The sequence below is a fragment of the Loxodonta africana genome, chromosome 4, assembly GCF_030014295.1.
Source record: "Loxodonta africana isolate mLoxAfr1 chromosome 4, mLoxAfr1.hap2, whole genome shotgun sequence".
In the NCBI taxonomy this organism is placed as follows: Eukaryota; Metazoa; Chordata; class Mammalia; order Proboscidea; family Elephantidae; genus Loxodonta; species Loxodonta africana.
In genome coordinates, this window is record NC_087345.1 from 82,714,784 (window position 1) to 82,732,039 (window position 17,256).

The window sequence follows — 17,256 nt, forward strand, 5'->3', positions numbered from 1 at the left end:
AGAAAACACGATAAATTTTATATTACTTTGTAGTTATGTGATCTTAACATTTTGATTCAACTCTAAGAATTTTTAGGATTAAAATCCCACTATACTTGTTTAGATAGTCAAGTGAGCAAGTATGTTCCCCCGTTTGTAGCTTCATTGATTTTTACTTCATTTACTTGGTTGATTTTATTCTGCGGTTGTGAAACCTGAAAGGAATGCAGGTGTGAATACTCAACCACTCCCTGAAGACTCCAGGTTGGTAACAAGGAGGGCAAGGGCATCAGGGCCATTATGTGGTATATTCTGATCTCTGATCCCAACTATGGGCTGCAACCTATCAGGGGGGTCATGAAATCCATTTAATGAGCTGCAACCAGAATTCAAAAACAAAATTTAAATATGGAATAAAATTTAAAAAGTCAGATTATATTGCATGTTTTAGTAAGGTGTGCTCTATAAAGCTTTTGTTAGGTATATACATGTTTGCTGAGAAATGATATAAAATGCAAAATGTATTAAAGCCTAAAACATCACAAAGCTGTTTCCTTATAAATGTTTATAAAAACAATAACTAGAAAAAGTCTTGAATAAATCAAAAGTCACCCCCAGAAAATATGACTCTTTAACCACATGAGCTTCCAAATCACTAGAGACTTGGAAATGATCTTAAAGTGCTCAAAGATGGAGCCTTCCAGAAAAATCCCAGAAAACAAGTTGCACGCAATGGGACCATCAGCTTAGCTACAAAAGGTTTCAATGAGCAATTTCCTGATGTCCCGTTCCCTGAAATCTATGCTAAGATTATATTTGTATTAAAAGGAGAATTACTCAAAACAACCTTCTGAAAGCTGAGAAGAGGATCTACATCTTGATTAACCCTACAACCAGGCTACCACTGAAAAGTCTTGAACATAATGGTTCTTAATATTTTTGATGAGATAACAGTTGCATTCCCAAATTTACATACACAAAACATTTTACACATGATTTTGTGGATTCACAAACATAGTAAATCTAATCTGGGAAATAACAGATCCCTGGTTAAGAACTTCTGATTTAGTATTCTTAAGCTCCTAAAATTTCCTTGTAATGTAATAGAATCTCCCTATTTTTATGGAAAATTCTTATTGGAGTCCTGGTAGTGTAGTGGTTAAGAGCTACAGCTGCTAACCAAAAGACTGGCATTTCAAATCTACCAGCCTCTCCTTGGAAACCCTATGGGGCAGTTCTACTCTGTCCTATAGGGTCGCTATAAGTCAGAATCAACTCAACTGTAACAGGTTTTTTTTTTTTTTCTTTTTTATTCTAATGGAAAAGCAAAACTCCTGTTCTAAAGATTCAGAATGCATTGGAGTAAGTTAATGCAGATGATTATTAGAATTTACTGTTTACTGAATTCTAGACAGGCATGTGGAAAGGTTCAAAGGACAGACATACTCCTAACTCAAAGGTCTTTGAATTCTAATGAACAGACATCGGCAGAGAAGAATGGAGGGTCCGTTGGGAAGAAGTGAGGAACTGACACTATTTAGCATTGGGGAGTTAAGGGACCTGGACCAGAAAGAACACGAGAGATTGCTATAATTAAATGAAAAATAAAAACAAAAAAAGGCAGAGAAGAGTAAGAAAAACAGCATTTTAAGGACAATTAGACAGAAGGAGAGCAATGAGTGGAGTTCAATGGGAAGTAAGGAAAATAAATGCAGGAGGAAGCAAATTAGTAATTATTCTGGAAGAAGACAACTCCTGGAGGCATTCCTTTATTAATTCATTCCACAAACTTTTTGAACCTCATTTATGGAGCAGGCATTTGCTTCTGGCTGACACTGATAGGGTACCATGAGGAAACAATCACAAAAACTTTTCTATATGGGGCAAATAAAACCAGGAAAGACCCAACACCATTCAAATTAGTGACTGGTCGGGTTCACGTCATCAGAGGAAAACTTCATGGTTTGTCTCCTTTTCTTCTCCTCAGATTTCACCTGTCCATTTCAGAGCATATCTTCCTTTTTCACATTTGGTTACTGTCTCTTTTTCACTTTGACACTCAAAAAATTTCAACAATGAAAAATAAAACTATGGTAATGGAGTTCATCCTGCTGGGACTAACAGATGTCCCTGAACTCCAGGTAGCACTTTTCGCCTTTCTGCTCATCGCCTATTTGCTCAGCATCATTGGAAACCTGACTATCCTCATCCTCACATTGCTGGATCTCCACCTTCAGACCCCCATGTATTTCTTTCTCTGGAACTTCTTCTTAGAAATTTTCTTCACGAACAACATCGTTCCCAGGGTCTTGATCAGCATCACAACAGGGAATAAGAGTATTAGCTTTTCTGGCTGTTTCACTCAGTATTTCTTTGTCATCTTCCTTGGGGCAACGGAATTTTATCTTCTGGCCGCCATGTCCTATGATCGCTACGTGGCCATCTGCAAACCCCTGCATTACATGACCACTATGAACAGCAGAGTCTGCACCCAGCTGGTTGTCTGCTCTTGGCTGGCTGGGTTAATGATTATTATACCACCTATCACCCTAATGAGTCAGCAGGACTTTTGTGCATCCAACAGGCTGAATCATTATTTCTGTGACTTTGAGCCCCTTCGGGAACTCTCCTGTTCAGACACGAGCCTTTTAGAGAAGGTTGTCTTTCTTGTGGCATCTGTGACCCTGGTGCTCACTCTGGTGCTAGTGACTCTCTCCTATGCATTCATCATCAGGACTATTCTGAAGCTCCCCTCTGCCCAGCAAAGAACAAAAGCCTTTTCCACTTGTTCTTCCCACATGATTGTCATCTCCCTCTCTAATGGAAGCTGCTTTTTCATTTATGTTAAGCCCTCAACAAAAGAAGGGGACATATTCAACAAGAGAGTAGCTCTACTGATTACCTCAGTTGCCCCTTTATTGAACCCCTTTATTTACACCCTAAGGAACCAGCAGATAAAACAAGCCTTCAAGGATGCCATCAAAAAGCTTATGAACCTTTAAATAATTTCAGAATTCAAGTCCTAATGGATGAGTCTCTACTATGTACCAGCTCTGTGCCAGTTACTACGTATCCAGTGAAAAGTTCAACTCTGGTTCAGTAAGAGAGACTTGGAAATAGATAACTTACAGCCTATTAAGTGTTAATACAAAGACATGAATAAGGTTTCATAAATGAGAAAGCAACTCAATCAGAGTTAAAGAGTCAATAAATATTTTCCGAGAAGATAGCATTTAAATTGGGCCTTAACATGTAGGAATAGGTCAAGCAAGCAAAACAAAGAAAGAAGGAATATTGCACAAAATTTCAATCCTAGGAGACTGAGTATATGTTATTTTCATTGATTTCAATCAAGAAAAAAAGAGAAGGAAAAAGATTACAATGTGGAGATTATAATTTTGATTTTGAGTTAAATTCATGTTTAAAATAAGTTGAATGCCCATAACGACACGGCACCTGGATTTGAAGTCAGATATATATGGGCTTAGAAGCCCTGCAATGGAAATGGGAGGGTGGTGGGTCAGTGGTTAAGAGCTACAGCTGCTAACCAAAAGTTTGACAGTTCAAATCCACCAGCTGCTCCTTGGAAACCCTTTGGGGCAGTTCTACTGTGTCCTATAGTGTCACTGTGAGTTGGAACTGACTGAATAGGTTTACGGGATATGGATTTAGTAATCCTTGCCATAGAGATAGGCAGCTGGGTGACACAAAGCGTTAAGGGCTAGATGACTAGTCTAAAGGTTAGTGGGTCAAACCTACCTACGCATAGGCAAATGAGAAGACAGGCCTGCCAATCTGCTTCCCAAAGTTCATATCCCTGAAAACCTTATGCAGTAGTACTCCCCTGCAAAAACAGGGCAACTAACAATAACAACCATAGAGATGGTAATTGATGGTATGAGATTAGAACCAAAACCAAACCAAACCTGTTGCCACCCAGTCAATTCTGAGTCACATTGACCCTATAGGACAGAGTAGAACTACCCCATGCGATTCCAAAGGAGCAGCTGGTAGATTTGAACTGCCAACCTTTTGGTTAGAAGTCTGAGCTCTTAACCACTGCACCACCAGGGCTCTTATGGGAATAGAGGCAATCACAAATAGAAGCAAGTATAGAAGAGGATTTAATATTAAATTCTAAAGACCTTCCAAAATCTAAAAAGAAGAGGAAGAGAATATCTCCGGAAACATAGATGGATGGCAATGTGAAATGCTGCAGACAGCAATTAATATGAAGACTGAAAATATAAGAACTGACAATAAGGGCACTGTTGGTGAACTTAGCCATTTTCAGAAAATGTGGGAGTAGGGGGTGAGGTAACTGAAAGAGAATAGTAAAATGGAATTTCAAGAGTGAAATAATGAAGACGAGAAGGATGGCCCCCAAGTTATGTACTAGCATGGTATCCTGTGCTGTTTCATTAATAGTACCCATAATAAAACAATTATATATTTAAAGTCTGTATTCACCTTTATTCTGCACTCCAGGAGTGCAGGGATAGAATCTCCTTGGTCGCAGTTCTATCTGCAATGCCAACCAGTGGTAGGTGGTGCTGAATATATACTTGTTGAATAGTTGAAGAAATAATGGATGTGGACATGTATGGACAGACAAATGAATTAGGGAGCCCAGAAGAGAATATTTTAAAAGGGAAGAGCCTTAGCCATTTGAGAGTTTATATACTGAGAACAATGAATTGGCAAAGCATGCCTCACATGGACTTCTTAGATCCACCTGGAAATTCCATTCTATTTTACAGATGAGAAAAATGAAACCTACTGAGGTGAAATAACTTAATGTAAGGTCACAGAGTTAAGTGATTTAACTAAAATCAGAAGCCAGATTTGTGTGGAGCCAGAGCCCAATGGCTTAACCACAGAGCAATACACCCACCCACCCATTCTAACTGCTCTTAACATTCATGTTCAATGTTTCTAAGTATTTCTAAGTGTTTCTAAGTATTTCTAAGTGTTTCAAAGTATTTTAAGTGTCCTTGGCTTCCCTCCTGTATCCCATCTTTCCAAGCTCTCAACAAACTTCAGTTAGAAGCCTTTAGAACATGAATCTTTAGGAAATTGGAAGCTTACAAAAAGCCATGTTTTTCCATCTGATAGTTTGTGACTTTTCTCAAGATGCCTCTCCTTTCCATTTCCATATTTCTTCTGGACAAAGTGGATACTTTATTCCTTTTCTTTCAGAAGGAATAGAAAGTCCTCCAGAAAACATTGGACCTGAGAAAGCAATATTTTGCCTCCACTCTCACCCCCAATAAGCTTCCAATAAAGATTAAATTATGAACAAGGGTTTTTTATCCACTGCTAACTGTAGAGGGTCAGAGAAAAAGAGGAAGAAGCTCAATGAGATGGATTGACACAGTGACTGCAACAATGGGCTCCAGCATAATAACGATTGTGAGGATGGCACAGGACCACACAATGCATCATTCTGTTGTACACAGGGTTGCTATGAGTTGAAACTGACTGGACAGCACCTAACAACAACCGCATTGACTATACTCCCTCCTCCCTATTCATTTTCATTCGCATTATGGGCCAGTGGCTTTGGTTCCTGGGCTTGAGGGCAGGAATGATGATCTCACTGCATATAACATAGTGACAGCCCCATAATCCAAACCCATTGCCAGCAAATCGATTCTGACTCCTAGTAACCCTTCAGGACAGAGGAGAACTGCCCCATAGGATTTCCAAAGCTATAAATCTTTATGGAAGCAGATTGCCACATCTTTTTCTTGTGAGCATTTGGTGGATTCCAACTACCAGCCTTTCAGTTAGCAGCTGAGCCCATTAACCACTGCACCACTAGGGCTCCTATGCCCATAACAGGCACTCAGTAAACGTTCAATTAATAAATGAGCAAAGTCTCCCTCCACCTCAGTATTTGGTAATTAGATTTTCCGCTTGCTCCAGCCAAAAATCTTGGTTCCTCTCTTGTTTTCTCCAATCCCGTATGTGGTCCATGAGTAAATCTTTTACCCTCAAAATTTACCCCAAATCTGACCACTTCTTGCCACCTTTACTGTTACCATCCTGACCCAAACCTCCATCATCTCTAACCTGGATTATTACAATAGCCCAATTGACACTATTTTCAACCCTTGCTCCCTTGACATTTAATCTCAATGTAATACCCAAAGTGATCTTATTAAAACATAAATTAGAGTTTAGAAACTTCTAAGCTCAGATTCTTCTCTGCTCAGGACCTTCCAATGACTTTCTATCTCACTCACTTACAATGACCTACAAGGCCCTACGAAATGGTCCCCAGTTCCTCTTTGACCTCATCTCCTACCACTATCTGCTTACTCACCACTCCAGTAACACTGGCCTGCTTCCACCTTCTACCCTTTGCACTTACTTTTTTCCCTCTTCCTGGAATCCTTTTCCACAAGATATACATAACTCACTCTCTCACTTCCTTCGAATATTTACTCAAACATCACCTTCTCAGGGAGGCTGTGTGTGGCCACATTTTTAAAATTGCAATCCACTCATCAAAATTCCCTGTGCTCATTACTTGCTCCATTTTTCTCCTAGCATTTACCATTCTCCAACACAATATGGATTTTATTTACATATTAATTGTCTTCCTCTTCCCATGGAATGTAAAGATTCATGAGAACAGTAATTTTTTTCTGTTTTATTCGCTGCAGTGTTCTCAGTATCTGAACAGTGCCTAGGGAAAGTAGTGGCTCGATAAATGTTTGTTGTTATTTGTGATTAAATGTTGGCTCGTGTTCAAGTAGAGAAAACCATTCAAGAGAGAGAAATATAAAGGTAAGAGACCCTTGTGACCTCTAGGATTGGGGAGATGAGTGACCACGGGGCCATAAGAGGGAGAAAAAGCAGCTTCTAATCCTTTAAGTTTTCTAATGTCAGTTCCTATAAGAACCTGCACCCATTGCATTACCTGGCAGATCCCTAGCATAAATATCTTTTACTTGGGCTAGCTTGAGAAAGTTTCTGTGACTTAAAAAGCAAAGATCCTTGACTAAACATCCACTCTACAGGTAAAGCGACTCGTGTTTCTGAGAAAATGTGAACAAAGGAATTATATCATTCCCATGAGGTGATCCCAGCAGGTCGTTGGCCCACTCAACGCACTGCGTCAAGTACTTATTTCCACAGGAGATCTAGTAGATTCAGGTCACATTTGGAAACAAGTTTCCGACTTCAAGAATCTCCTCCAATTATATTATGATCTTTTATCAACAAAACTTTTTTTTTAAAACCCAGATTCATTATTCCAGGCAGAAGTATGTAAACTAAAGAATTACAGTGCCCTTAGACAAACATTATATTAGCTTGTTGCACCCAGCCAGAACTTGAAAAAATAATATTTTGGGGGCCTAAATTAAATATCATATTCTCAGCAAGTATCTTAGGCTTTTTCCTTCAATCCAGCCTTCTCTACTCACTTTCTACTACATTATTGCCATTATCTGATTCTTTACATTTTAGATTTATCATCTGTTCCCAGAAGAGCCCTTACACATGAGAGAAATCGTTTCCAAGTATGACCCCAGCTCTGCTATCTCTTGGACCCAATTTTCACTAGACTTCCAGGCCTAAGCACTCTTGGAAACTCAAATTGACCACCATGCCAAATTAGGTTCTGAACAACACTGTAGACACTAAGAGACAAACATAATTACTCCTATATTTGGACCATGCTTCAAAGGTAATGGTGTGCTCCAACCACATTCTTCACCATTCTCTCTGAAACCTCTTTCCTCCGCCATCTATTTCAAGTTCATTTCCAACTTGTCAACAAAGGAGGTTTATTAGCACCTTCTGAAGACAGATCACAGGAGACCTTCTGTTGTTAACTTAGTTAATCCCTCGTGTTTTCTCTGAACAAGGCAAATAAAAACTGCCTCACTCTGGGTGACATGGAAACTACAAAGAAGCCAATGTCTACCTCGTAGAAATCACCAGCTTTTTTTCTACTTAAGACATAATTAGAAGGAAGGAAATAATATTTTGAAGCACACCATTCTCCTGGAACTTGTAACTATTCTATTTATTTGCTCTACATAAACGGTATAGCGTCTCTCTGGGTCTCATTTCTGTTACTGTTCGAATTAGTACAGGAAGCAAAGCTGACAAATGCCCACCAGAATGATATGGGGTGGAAAGAGCTGGAATCTATTTCTTTACCAAAAACCTGTGAAAGCTTACATAACTCTGTCACAGAGTACACAAAGACATGATATAAGGCAGATACAAAAGATTTCAGAAATTGATCCTACCTAACCTCTCATCTTTCATTCATAATTTCTCATCTTTCATTCATAATTTAGGATACTTTGGATTAAAACCCCACTGCAACCATCTGGATTAACCAACGTAAATATCTTCCTAGTTTTCAAAAACTGTAATATTATCTTGCTAAGGTTGTGAATCATTAAAATGATTTGATTGTGAATTTCTGAAAGGAAATGCATAGCAGGTGAGCAAATGAGTAAGAACACTGAGTTATACATGTCAATGAATCATATTGTTTACTGTGCAGAACATGTGAATATAAGCAATGACTACATCAACGCAACGACATAATGGAGGGTCTGAAATGCACACTGATTAAAGATGTGTCTCTCCCTATAGAATCCTGAAGGAGGCAGTCAAAAGTGACATGACCTACAGATCCTGTCTATAAAAGTCTTTTGTCCAAAAACGTGGGAGGGGATGGATAAGAGCTTTCTCTGCTCTATTTGGTAAGGTTGCATTTATGTCACAGCGAAAGCAGTTATTTCTCATATTGGAAACAAAGAGAGAATAAAAAGGCATCCATGCCATGATTAACTTCGTCACTCAAGAGATTTTAAATCATTCATTGGGAGCCACTCCTGAACACTGCATCTCTTCTCCCATTGGTAATTGTTAGATCAGTGCCTGAAAGACTCTGATTTCACCAAAAAGCAGACAGATCCATACAGATTAATGACAACTGAGCCCAAGCCACGCACAGAGATGACTCAAACTACAGCAGAACTCGGCTTTAAGCCAAAAGCCTTCAAATTCTACCAGGAACACAGGGACAGAGGGTAAGGCAGGACCCACTGGGAATTCACCCATGGGGAATAGGTGGGGAGATAATAAAAATCATTTAGGAGGAAGAGACATGAGTAAAATCAGAGGAAAGGAACGGAAAAAAGGGACTGCAAATGAAAGAAAATACAGCATGCTTGAGACTCTCACTAATTCAGCAATACTTTCCCACCACCTATAAGGTGGTGGAAACTTAACTGAAGCAAGTACAACCAATGAAACAAACATTACTCCACAGTTAAATTCCTACGCTACTGCTACCAGAGAATGTTCCATATTGTTACAGAGGCAAAGTTAGTAAATGCTAAGGGGACTTAAATTCAGGTCTTAAAGAGGACACTACTTTCCCCACCAAGTGATTAATATAAAACCCTCTTTATCACTACAGCACAGAAGATACACTGATACAAGGGGGAAAAAAACACTCAAGAAAGAAATATGGGATATTTACATTGGAGAAGAATTCAACGTACAGCAAGGCTCTGCCTCTTCCTACAATTTAGCTAGAATCAACCACTGTTTCACAAAGGATGGACAGTAAGAAGGAAAAAGGTGGATAGAGGGTATTTCAAGTAAACTTTGACAATTACATACGAAATGAATTCAGAATTGCTGGCAAATGATAACATAAGTCTCTTTCTAAGGACAAGGATGGCATGGAGAATACAGGAGAATCAGAAAGAATCTGAAGGAAGAAAATCTTAAACAGATAGGAAGAGGGAATTAACTCTAACTCCTTAGTGTGTCAGAATTGGAATTGTATCCTATGATTCCATTCCATTGCTATTGCAGTTTTTTATTACATGTGCTAGTAAAGGAAGGTAAAACATTTATAGTTATCATTCCACAGCATGGAACATCATTGTCAACTAAGACTTGTATGGTCTTACTAAAAGTGTGATCTCACAAAGGTCTTCAAATACTGTAACATGAACACACCTGTACTGGGTAGGTCTCACTTGACCATGACAGTCAAAGAGGTAAAGGAGTGAGTTGGTAGAAGAAAGTAAGCACCACCCAAAACAGATTATTGCCTGAATAGTTCTTTGTTTTTCTGGATGGAATATAAAATATCCTAGCATACAAGGATCTGTCAAAAACTGTATTAATAGGGCCTCTGTGCCAAAGAATTGCTCTTCCCAAGAAGTTAACTCAAGTACAATATGTCAGTAGTAAACAGAGGAAATGTACATGAGTTGGCTTTGTGTACTAGATTCATCTCTGGCACCCTGAGCTCCCATTCCACACTCACTACTGATTTGTTTCCTTTTATTTGTAAGAGTTCAACAAAGGCTAATTATGAAAAACCAGACTTCTTTGACTGAGTTTGTCCTACTGGGATTTACAGACAACCCAGAGCTTCAGGCCATGGTTTTCATCTTCCTGTTCCTCACCTACGTATTCAGTGTCATGGGCAACCTGACAATCATCACCCTCACCCTGCTGGACTCCCATCTCCAGACCCCTATGTATTTCTTTCTCCGGAATTTCTCCTTCTTAGAAATTTCTTTCACTACTATTTTCATTCCAAGATTCCTGAGCAGCATCCTGACAGGAAATAATACCATCAGCTTTGCTGGCTGCTTCACTCAGTATTTCTTTGCCATATTCCTCAGGGCCACAGAGTTTTACCTTCTGGCTGCCATGTCCTATGACTGCTATGTGGCCCTCTGCAAACCACTGCATTACACAACCATCATGAACAGCAGAGCCTGCACCCAGCTGGTTCTCTGCTCTTGGCTGAGTGGTTTCCTAATCATCTTATCCCCCATCATCCTTACCAGCCAACTAGATTTCTGTGCCTCCAACGTGCTGAATCATTTTTATTGTGACTATGGGCCCCTCATGGAGATCTCCTGTTCAGACACCAGTCTCTGGGAGCTGATTGACTTTATCTTAGCTATTGTGACCTTGGTGGTTACCCTGGTGCTGGTAATGCTTTCATACACTTACATCATCAAAACAGTTCTGAAGATTCCATCAGCACAACAAAGAAAAAAGGCCTTTTCCACATGTTCTTCCCATGTGATTGTCATCTCCATCTTTTATGGCAGCTGCATCTTCATTTACATTAAGCCTTCAGCAAAAGAAGGAGTTGCCTTCAACAAGGCAGTAGCAGTGCTCATTACTTCTGTTGTTCCCCTATTGAATCCCTTCATTTATACCCTACGGAACCAACAAGTGAAAAGAGCCTTCAAGGATACAGTCAGAAAAATTGTGAGTCTTTACTGCCACATAGAATTCATCCCATAAGAGAAAATTTGTTGATAAGGAATTATTTATTAAACTCTTTTCACATACAATGCATTATTCAAATTTCTGGGCAAAAAATGATGAATGAGACAGTATCTTTGAGAACTTACTTTCAATGGTGAGATGAAGACATGGAAAAAATATTATTAACAGTCTGTTGAGGGCAAAACCAAGATAAAAATAAAGTGGTCCAACTAACAAACTGAACAGTTCGAGAAGGTTGTAACTACTTGACATTCAAGTTTGTCTTCAAGTTTTTCTCCCAATGAATAAGCCTACAGTGGTACTCTCCAAGATAGAGATTATTAAAAGCTCAGGGTGTTGGAGTAACAATGAGAAGTTCAATGCCTCAGAAGAAAAATACCCATAGGTGAATGGAATGAAAAGACTGGGAATGTAGGGTCCAAATTATCCAATGCTTTCTACATTAAGCTAAAGTTAAAAAAAATAATAATAATTAAAATAAAGCATTTCTATGCTAAGTTAAATTTGACTTAAGAACTGAAAAAAAGTGAAATGAAGAGAAATGAGACACTTCTCAAAAAAGCCTAAAAAACCGGCCTAGTAAGACCATTACAGTGCAGACAGAGAAGAAAGATCAGATTGTATATACATTACTATACATTACCATCTAGTTCTTCTAGGCTCAGGCTGGTGAAGGCTGTGGTAATTTGTGGCCCATTAGTCCTTTGGATTACTGTTTCCCTCGTGTCTTTGGTTTTCTTTATTCTCCTTTGCTCTGGATGTGATGGGACCAGTAGATGTATCTTAGGTGTCATTTGCAAGCTTTTAAGACCTCCGATGATACTCACCAAAGTTGGATGTAGAACATTTTCTTTATGAACTTTGTTATGTCAGTTGACCTAGATGACCCCTGTAACCATGATCCCCAACTCTTAGCCCCAGTAACTCAGTCCCTCAGGGTATTTGGATGTGTCTATCAAAGCTTTTATGACTTTGTCTTGGTCAAGTTGTACTGAATTCTCCTATATTGTGGTTTTTCCCTTCACCAAAAAAACACTGACCTAAAAAACGTCTAGTTAATAACTTCCCCACCTCAACCCTTCCCTCCCTCATAACCATCAAAGACTGTTTCTTTCTGTGCGTAAACCTTTTCTTGAGTTTTTATATTAGTGGTCTCATACAGTATTTGTCCTTTCATGATTGACTTATTTCATTTAGCATAATATCCACCAGATTGATTCATGTTGTTAGATGTTTTGTGGATTCATCATTGGTATTTATCATTGTGTAGTATTCCATTGTGTGTATGTGCCATAGTTGGTTTATCCATTCATTTGTTGAGGGCACTTAGGTTATTTCTATCTTTTTGCTATTGTGAATAATGTTGCAATGAACATGAGTGTGCATATGTCTATTCATGTGATGGCTCTTATTTCTCTAGGATATATTCCTAGAAATGGGATTGCTAGATCATATGGTATTTCTATTTCAAGCTTTATAAGGAAACACCATATTGTTTTCCATAGTGGTTGAATAATTTTACATTCCCACCAGCAATGCATAAGAATTCCAATCTTCCCACAATCTCTCCAACATTTGTTATTTTCTCTCTCTCTCTTTTTTTTTTTTTTGATTAGTGTCAGTAATGTCGGAGTGAGATGGTATCTGAATGTAGTTTTGATTTGCATTTCTCTAATGGCTAATAAGCACTAGCATTTCCTCATGTGCATGTTACCAACCTGAATGTGTTCTTTGGAGAAGTGTCCGTTCATATCTTTTGCCCATTTTTTAACTGGATTATTTCTGTTTTTGTTGTTGAGGTGTTGACGTATCTTGTACATTTTAGAGAGTAGACCCTTATCAGATATTTTGTAGCCAAAAAATTTTTTCCTAGTCTGTAGGTTCTCTTTTTATTCTTTTGTTGAATCTTTTGATGAGCATATGTATTTAATTTTTGGGAGCACCCAGTTATATAGTTTATTTTCTGGTGCTTGTGCATTATTAGTTTTGGTTTATATCCTATTTATACTGTATATCAGGGCTCCTAGTGCTGTCCCTATTTTTTCTTCCATGATCTTTATAGTTTCAGGTTTTATATTTATGTCCTTGAATTAGTTTTTGTGTATGGTGTGAGCTATGAGTCCTGTTTCACTTTTTTTACAGATGGATATCCAGTTTTGACAGCACAATTTGGTAAAGAGACTGTCATTTCCCGGTTTAATAGACTTTGAGCCTTCGTCAAGATCAGCTAACCCTAGGTGGATAGATTTGCTTCTGAGTTCTTAATTCTGTGCCTTGGGTCTATGTGTCTGTCATTGTGCCAGTACTAGGCTGTATTCTCCACTGTGTCTATACAGGACGTTCTCAGAACAGAGTGTGATATCCTCTACTTTGTTCTTCTCTTTCAATAATGCTTTACTTATCTGGGGCCTCTTTCATTTCCATATAAAGTTAGTGATTAGTTTTTCCATCTTGTAAAAAAATCCTGTTGGTATTTGGATTGGGATTGCATTATATCTGTACATTGCTTTGGGTAGAATTGACATTTTCACAATATTGAGTCTTCCTTTTCATAAGCATGGTATGTTTTTCCATTTATGTAGGTCTCTTTTGGTTTCTTGAAGTAGTGATTTGTAGTTTTCTTCATATAGGTCTTTTACATCCCTGGTCAGATTTAATCTTAAATATTTTATTTTTTTAGGGATGATTATAAGTGTTATTGCTTTCTTGATTTCTTTTCAAAGTTCTCTTTGTTTGTGTATAGGTACCCAACTGATTTTTCTATGTTAATTTGTGTCCTTCCTGCTACTCTGCTGAATCTTTTAGTTCCAGTAATTTTCTTGTGGAATCTTTGGAGTTCACTATGTATAGTATCATATCATCTGAGATGAGGGACAGTTTTACTTCTTTCTTTCCAAACTGAATGTCCATTATTTCTTTTTCTTGCCACATTACTCTACCTTGGACTTCCAGCACAATGTTAAATAAGCATGGTTATAAAGGGCATCCTCGTCTTGCTCCCGTTTTCAGAGGGAATGTTTTCAGCTTCTCAACATTGCAAATGATGTTAGCTCTTGGTTTTGAATAGATGCTCAACTCTTTACTTTTAAGTCACAGGATGGGTAATCTTCACTTTTTCTTCCTTAGTTCTCTGGGACAGGTTTCATACTTGGGAAACTGCCCTAGCTCAGTATGATTTTCATAGTTCTACAGTTAGTATTAGGAATTCATGACTGATAGTACATATAAATAGAATTATAAAGTCCTTCACTTATTTTTTTTTTTTTTGGATGCAGGGTAAGGGTATCGTAATGGAAGTTGTATAATTTCAGCTAGTTTACCTCAAATTGAACATCTCTCTGTTACTTTGTTGTATAAAAAAAAGGCAAAAATAAACATGACTATACAAAGCACATTATTTTTTTCATTCCTTTATCCATTCAGTTTACAGTCTCCACTTACATGCCATTATTTCAACCTTTCATTTATTCTTCAGCTCACAACAATAAAGCTCATTATAATATCCAGATATTTATGATTAAATTTCCTCTTTTTTGTTCCCTGGATTATGACCACCTAAACTTTAGGGCCTTGGAGATTGCTCATTTAGGTGTCTTATTTTCCTTATCTCCTGAAGGTAAGTAGACTTTTCAGAGAATATTTACAACTAAAAGGAGATTAATCATAAAGAAAACAAATGATTACACTTACGTGTGACAGAAATGCCATCTTGTTTCTTCCAATCTCGTTCCATCTATTTCTCTTCTCCTCTTCTAACAATACTACACAGGCCTTCCTCTTTCTAGGTTTTTAATACCTTTATATCTGTTTCTTTAAATATATTTTTTGCTGTGTGCCATCAAGTCAATTCTGACTCATAGTGACCCTATAGAACGGAGTAGAGATGCCCCATAGGACTTCTTAAGCTGCAATAAGCTTTCAGGAGCCCATCACTAGGCTTTTTCTCCTACAGAGCTGTGGCGAGTTTGAACAACTGACCTTTCTTTTAGCAGCCTAGTGCTTAACCATAGCACTACCAGGGGTCCTTTTCTTAAATATATAGTTGTATTTCATGGCTATATTTTATATCATATACATTTAAGAAATGTAATAAGATTTGATGGAAGAAAGATAATCATGTTATTAATTAAATAATAGAGTTAAAAATCAAATCGCCATGCATCTATCCTTTTGTCATACTTTGGTGGCTTGCATGTTGCTGTGACACTGGAAGCTATGCCACTGGTATTTCAAATACCAGCAGGGTCATCCATGGTAGGCAGGTCTCAGCAGAGCTTCTGAAACAAGACAGAATAGGAAGAAGGGCTTAGCCATCTACTTCTCAAGAATTGGCCAATGAAAACATTATGAATAACAATGGACATTGTCTGATACAGTGCCATAAAATGAATATCTCAGGTTGGAAGGAACTCCAAATATGACTGGGGAACAGCTGCCTCCTCAAAACAGAGTTGAACTTAATGATGTGGATGGAGACAAGCTTTCAGGACCTTCATTTGCTGATATAGCATGACTCAAAATGAGAAGAAAGAGCTGAAAACATTCCTTAATAATTGGAAAGGAGAATATATAAAGCATGGATGTAGGAAAATTGGAAATCATCAAAAATGAAATGGAATGCATAAAGATCAATATCCTAGGCATTTGGCCATTTTGAATCAGACAATCATATGGTCTACTATACCCAACTAACCCAAACCAGGAAGGACAAATTGAAGAGGAATGGCATTGCATTCATTGTCAAAAAGAACATTTAACGATCTACCCTGATGTACAACACTGTCATTGATAGGATAATATCCATATGCCTACAAGGAACACCAGGTAATGTAACTATTACTCAAATTTACTCACCTATCTCCAATGCCAAAGATGAGGAAATTGAAAATTTTTACCAACTTCTGCAGCCTGAAACCGATCAAATATTCAGTCAAGATACATTGATAATTATTAGTAATTGGAATGAGAAAGATTGAATCAGAGAAGAAGCATTTGTAGTTGGAAAATATGGCCTTGGTTATAGAAAAGATGCTGAAGATCACATGATAGAATTCTGCAAGACCAATGACTTTTTCATTACAAATACCTTTTTTTATCAACATAAATGGTAACTATACGAGATGGAAAACACAAGAATCAAATTCACTACTCCGTGGAAAGAGACAATGGAAAAGTTCAATGTTATGTATCCGAACAAGGCCAGGGGCCAACTGTGGAACAGATCATCAATTGCTCATGTGCAAGTTCAAATTGAAACTAAAGAAAATTAGAATAAGTCCACAAGAGCCAAAGAACAACCTAGAGCATATCCCACCTAAATTTAGAGACCATCTCAAGAATAGATTTGACACATTGAATACTAGTGTCTGAAGACCAGATAAACTATGGGATGGAATGAAGGGTATCATACGTAAAGAAAGCAAAAGGTCATTAAAAAGACAGGGATAAAAGAAAAGACCAAAGTGGATGTCAGAACAAACTCTGGAACTTGCTCTTGAATATCGAGTATTTAAAGCAAAAGGAAGAAATAATGAAGTAAAAGAGCCGAACAGAAGATTTCAAAAGGCAGTTCAAGAAGTCAAAGTAAGGTATTATAATGACGTGTACAAATACCTGGAGTTAGGAAACCAAAAAGGAAGAACAGTCTGGCATTTCTCAAGCTGGAAGAACTGAAAAAAAAATTCAGGACTCAAATTGCAGTAATGAAGGATTCTATAGGCAAAAAATTGAATGACACAAGAAGCATCAAAAGAAGATGGAAGGAATACAAAGTCACTGAACCAAAAAGAATAGGTTTATGTTCAACTATTTCAGCAGGTAGCATATGATCAAGAACCAATGGTTCTGAAGGAAGAAATCCAAGTTGCACTGAAGACATTGGTGAAAAACAAGGCTCCAGGAATTAATGGAACCCCAGTTGAGATGTTTCAACAAACGGAAGCAAGCTGAAAGTGTTCCCTAGTTTATGCC

General features: G+C 37.9%; 2 protein-coding genes across 2 annotated transcripts; both read left to right on the forward strand.

The window, feature by feature from the left end:
- The first annotated feature begins 2,054 nt into the window (after positions 1-2,054).
- Positions 2,055-2,981, forward strand: LOC100662634 (olfactory receptor 2AP1-like). The gene has a single exon (XM_064285232.1). The coding sequence runs from the start codon at positions 2,055-2,057 to the stop codon at positions 2,979-2,981; it is 927 nt and encodes a 308-aa protein (XP_064141302.1).
- A 7,308-nt stretch (positions 2,982-10,289) lies between these two features.
- LOC100662351 (olfactory receptor 6C4-like) lies at positions 10,290-11,301 on the forward strand. The gene has a single exon (XM_064285136.1). It carries the CDS (start codon positions 10,348-10,350, stop codon positions 11,299-11,301), a length of 954 nt encoding a protein of 317 aa, XP_064141206.1. The 5' UTR covers positions 10,290-10,347.
- Positions 11,302-17,256: the final 5,955 nt, after the last annotated feature.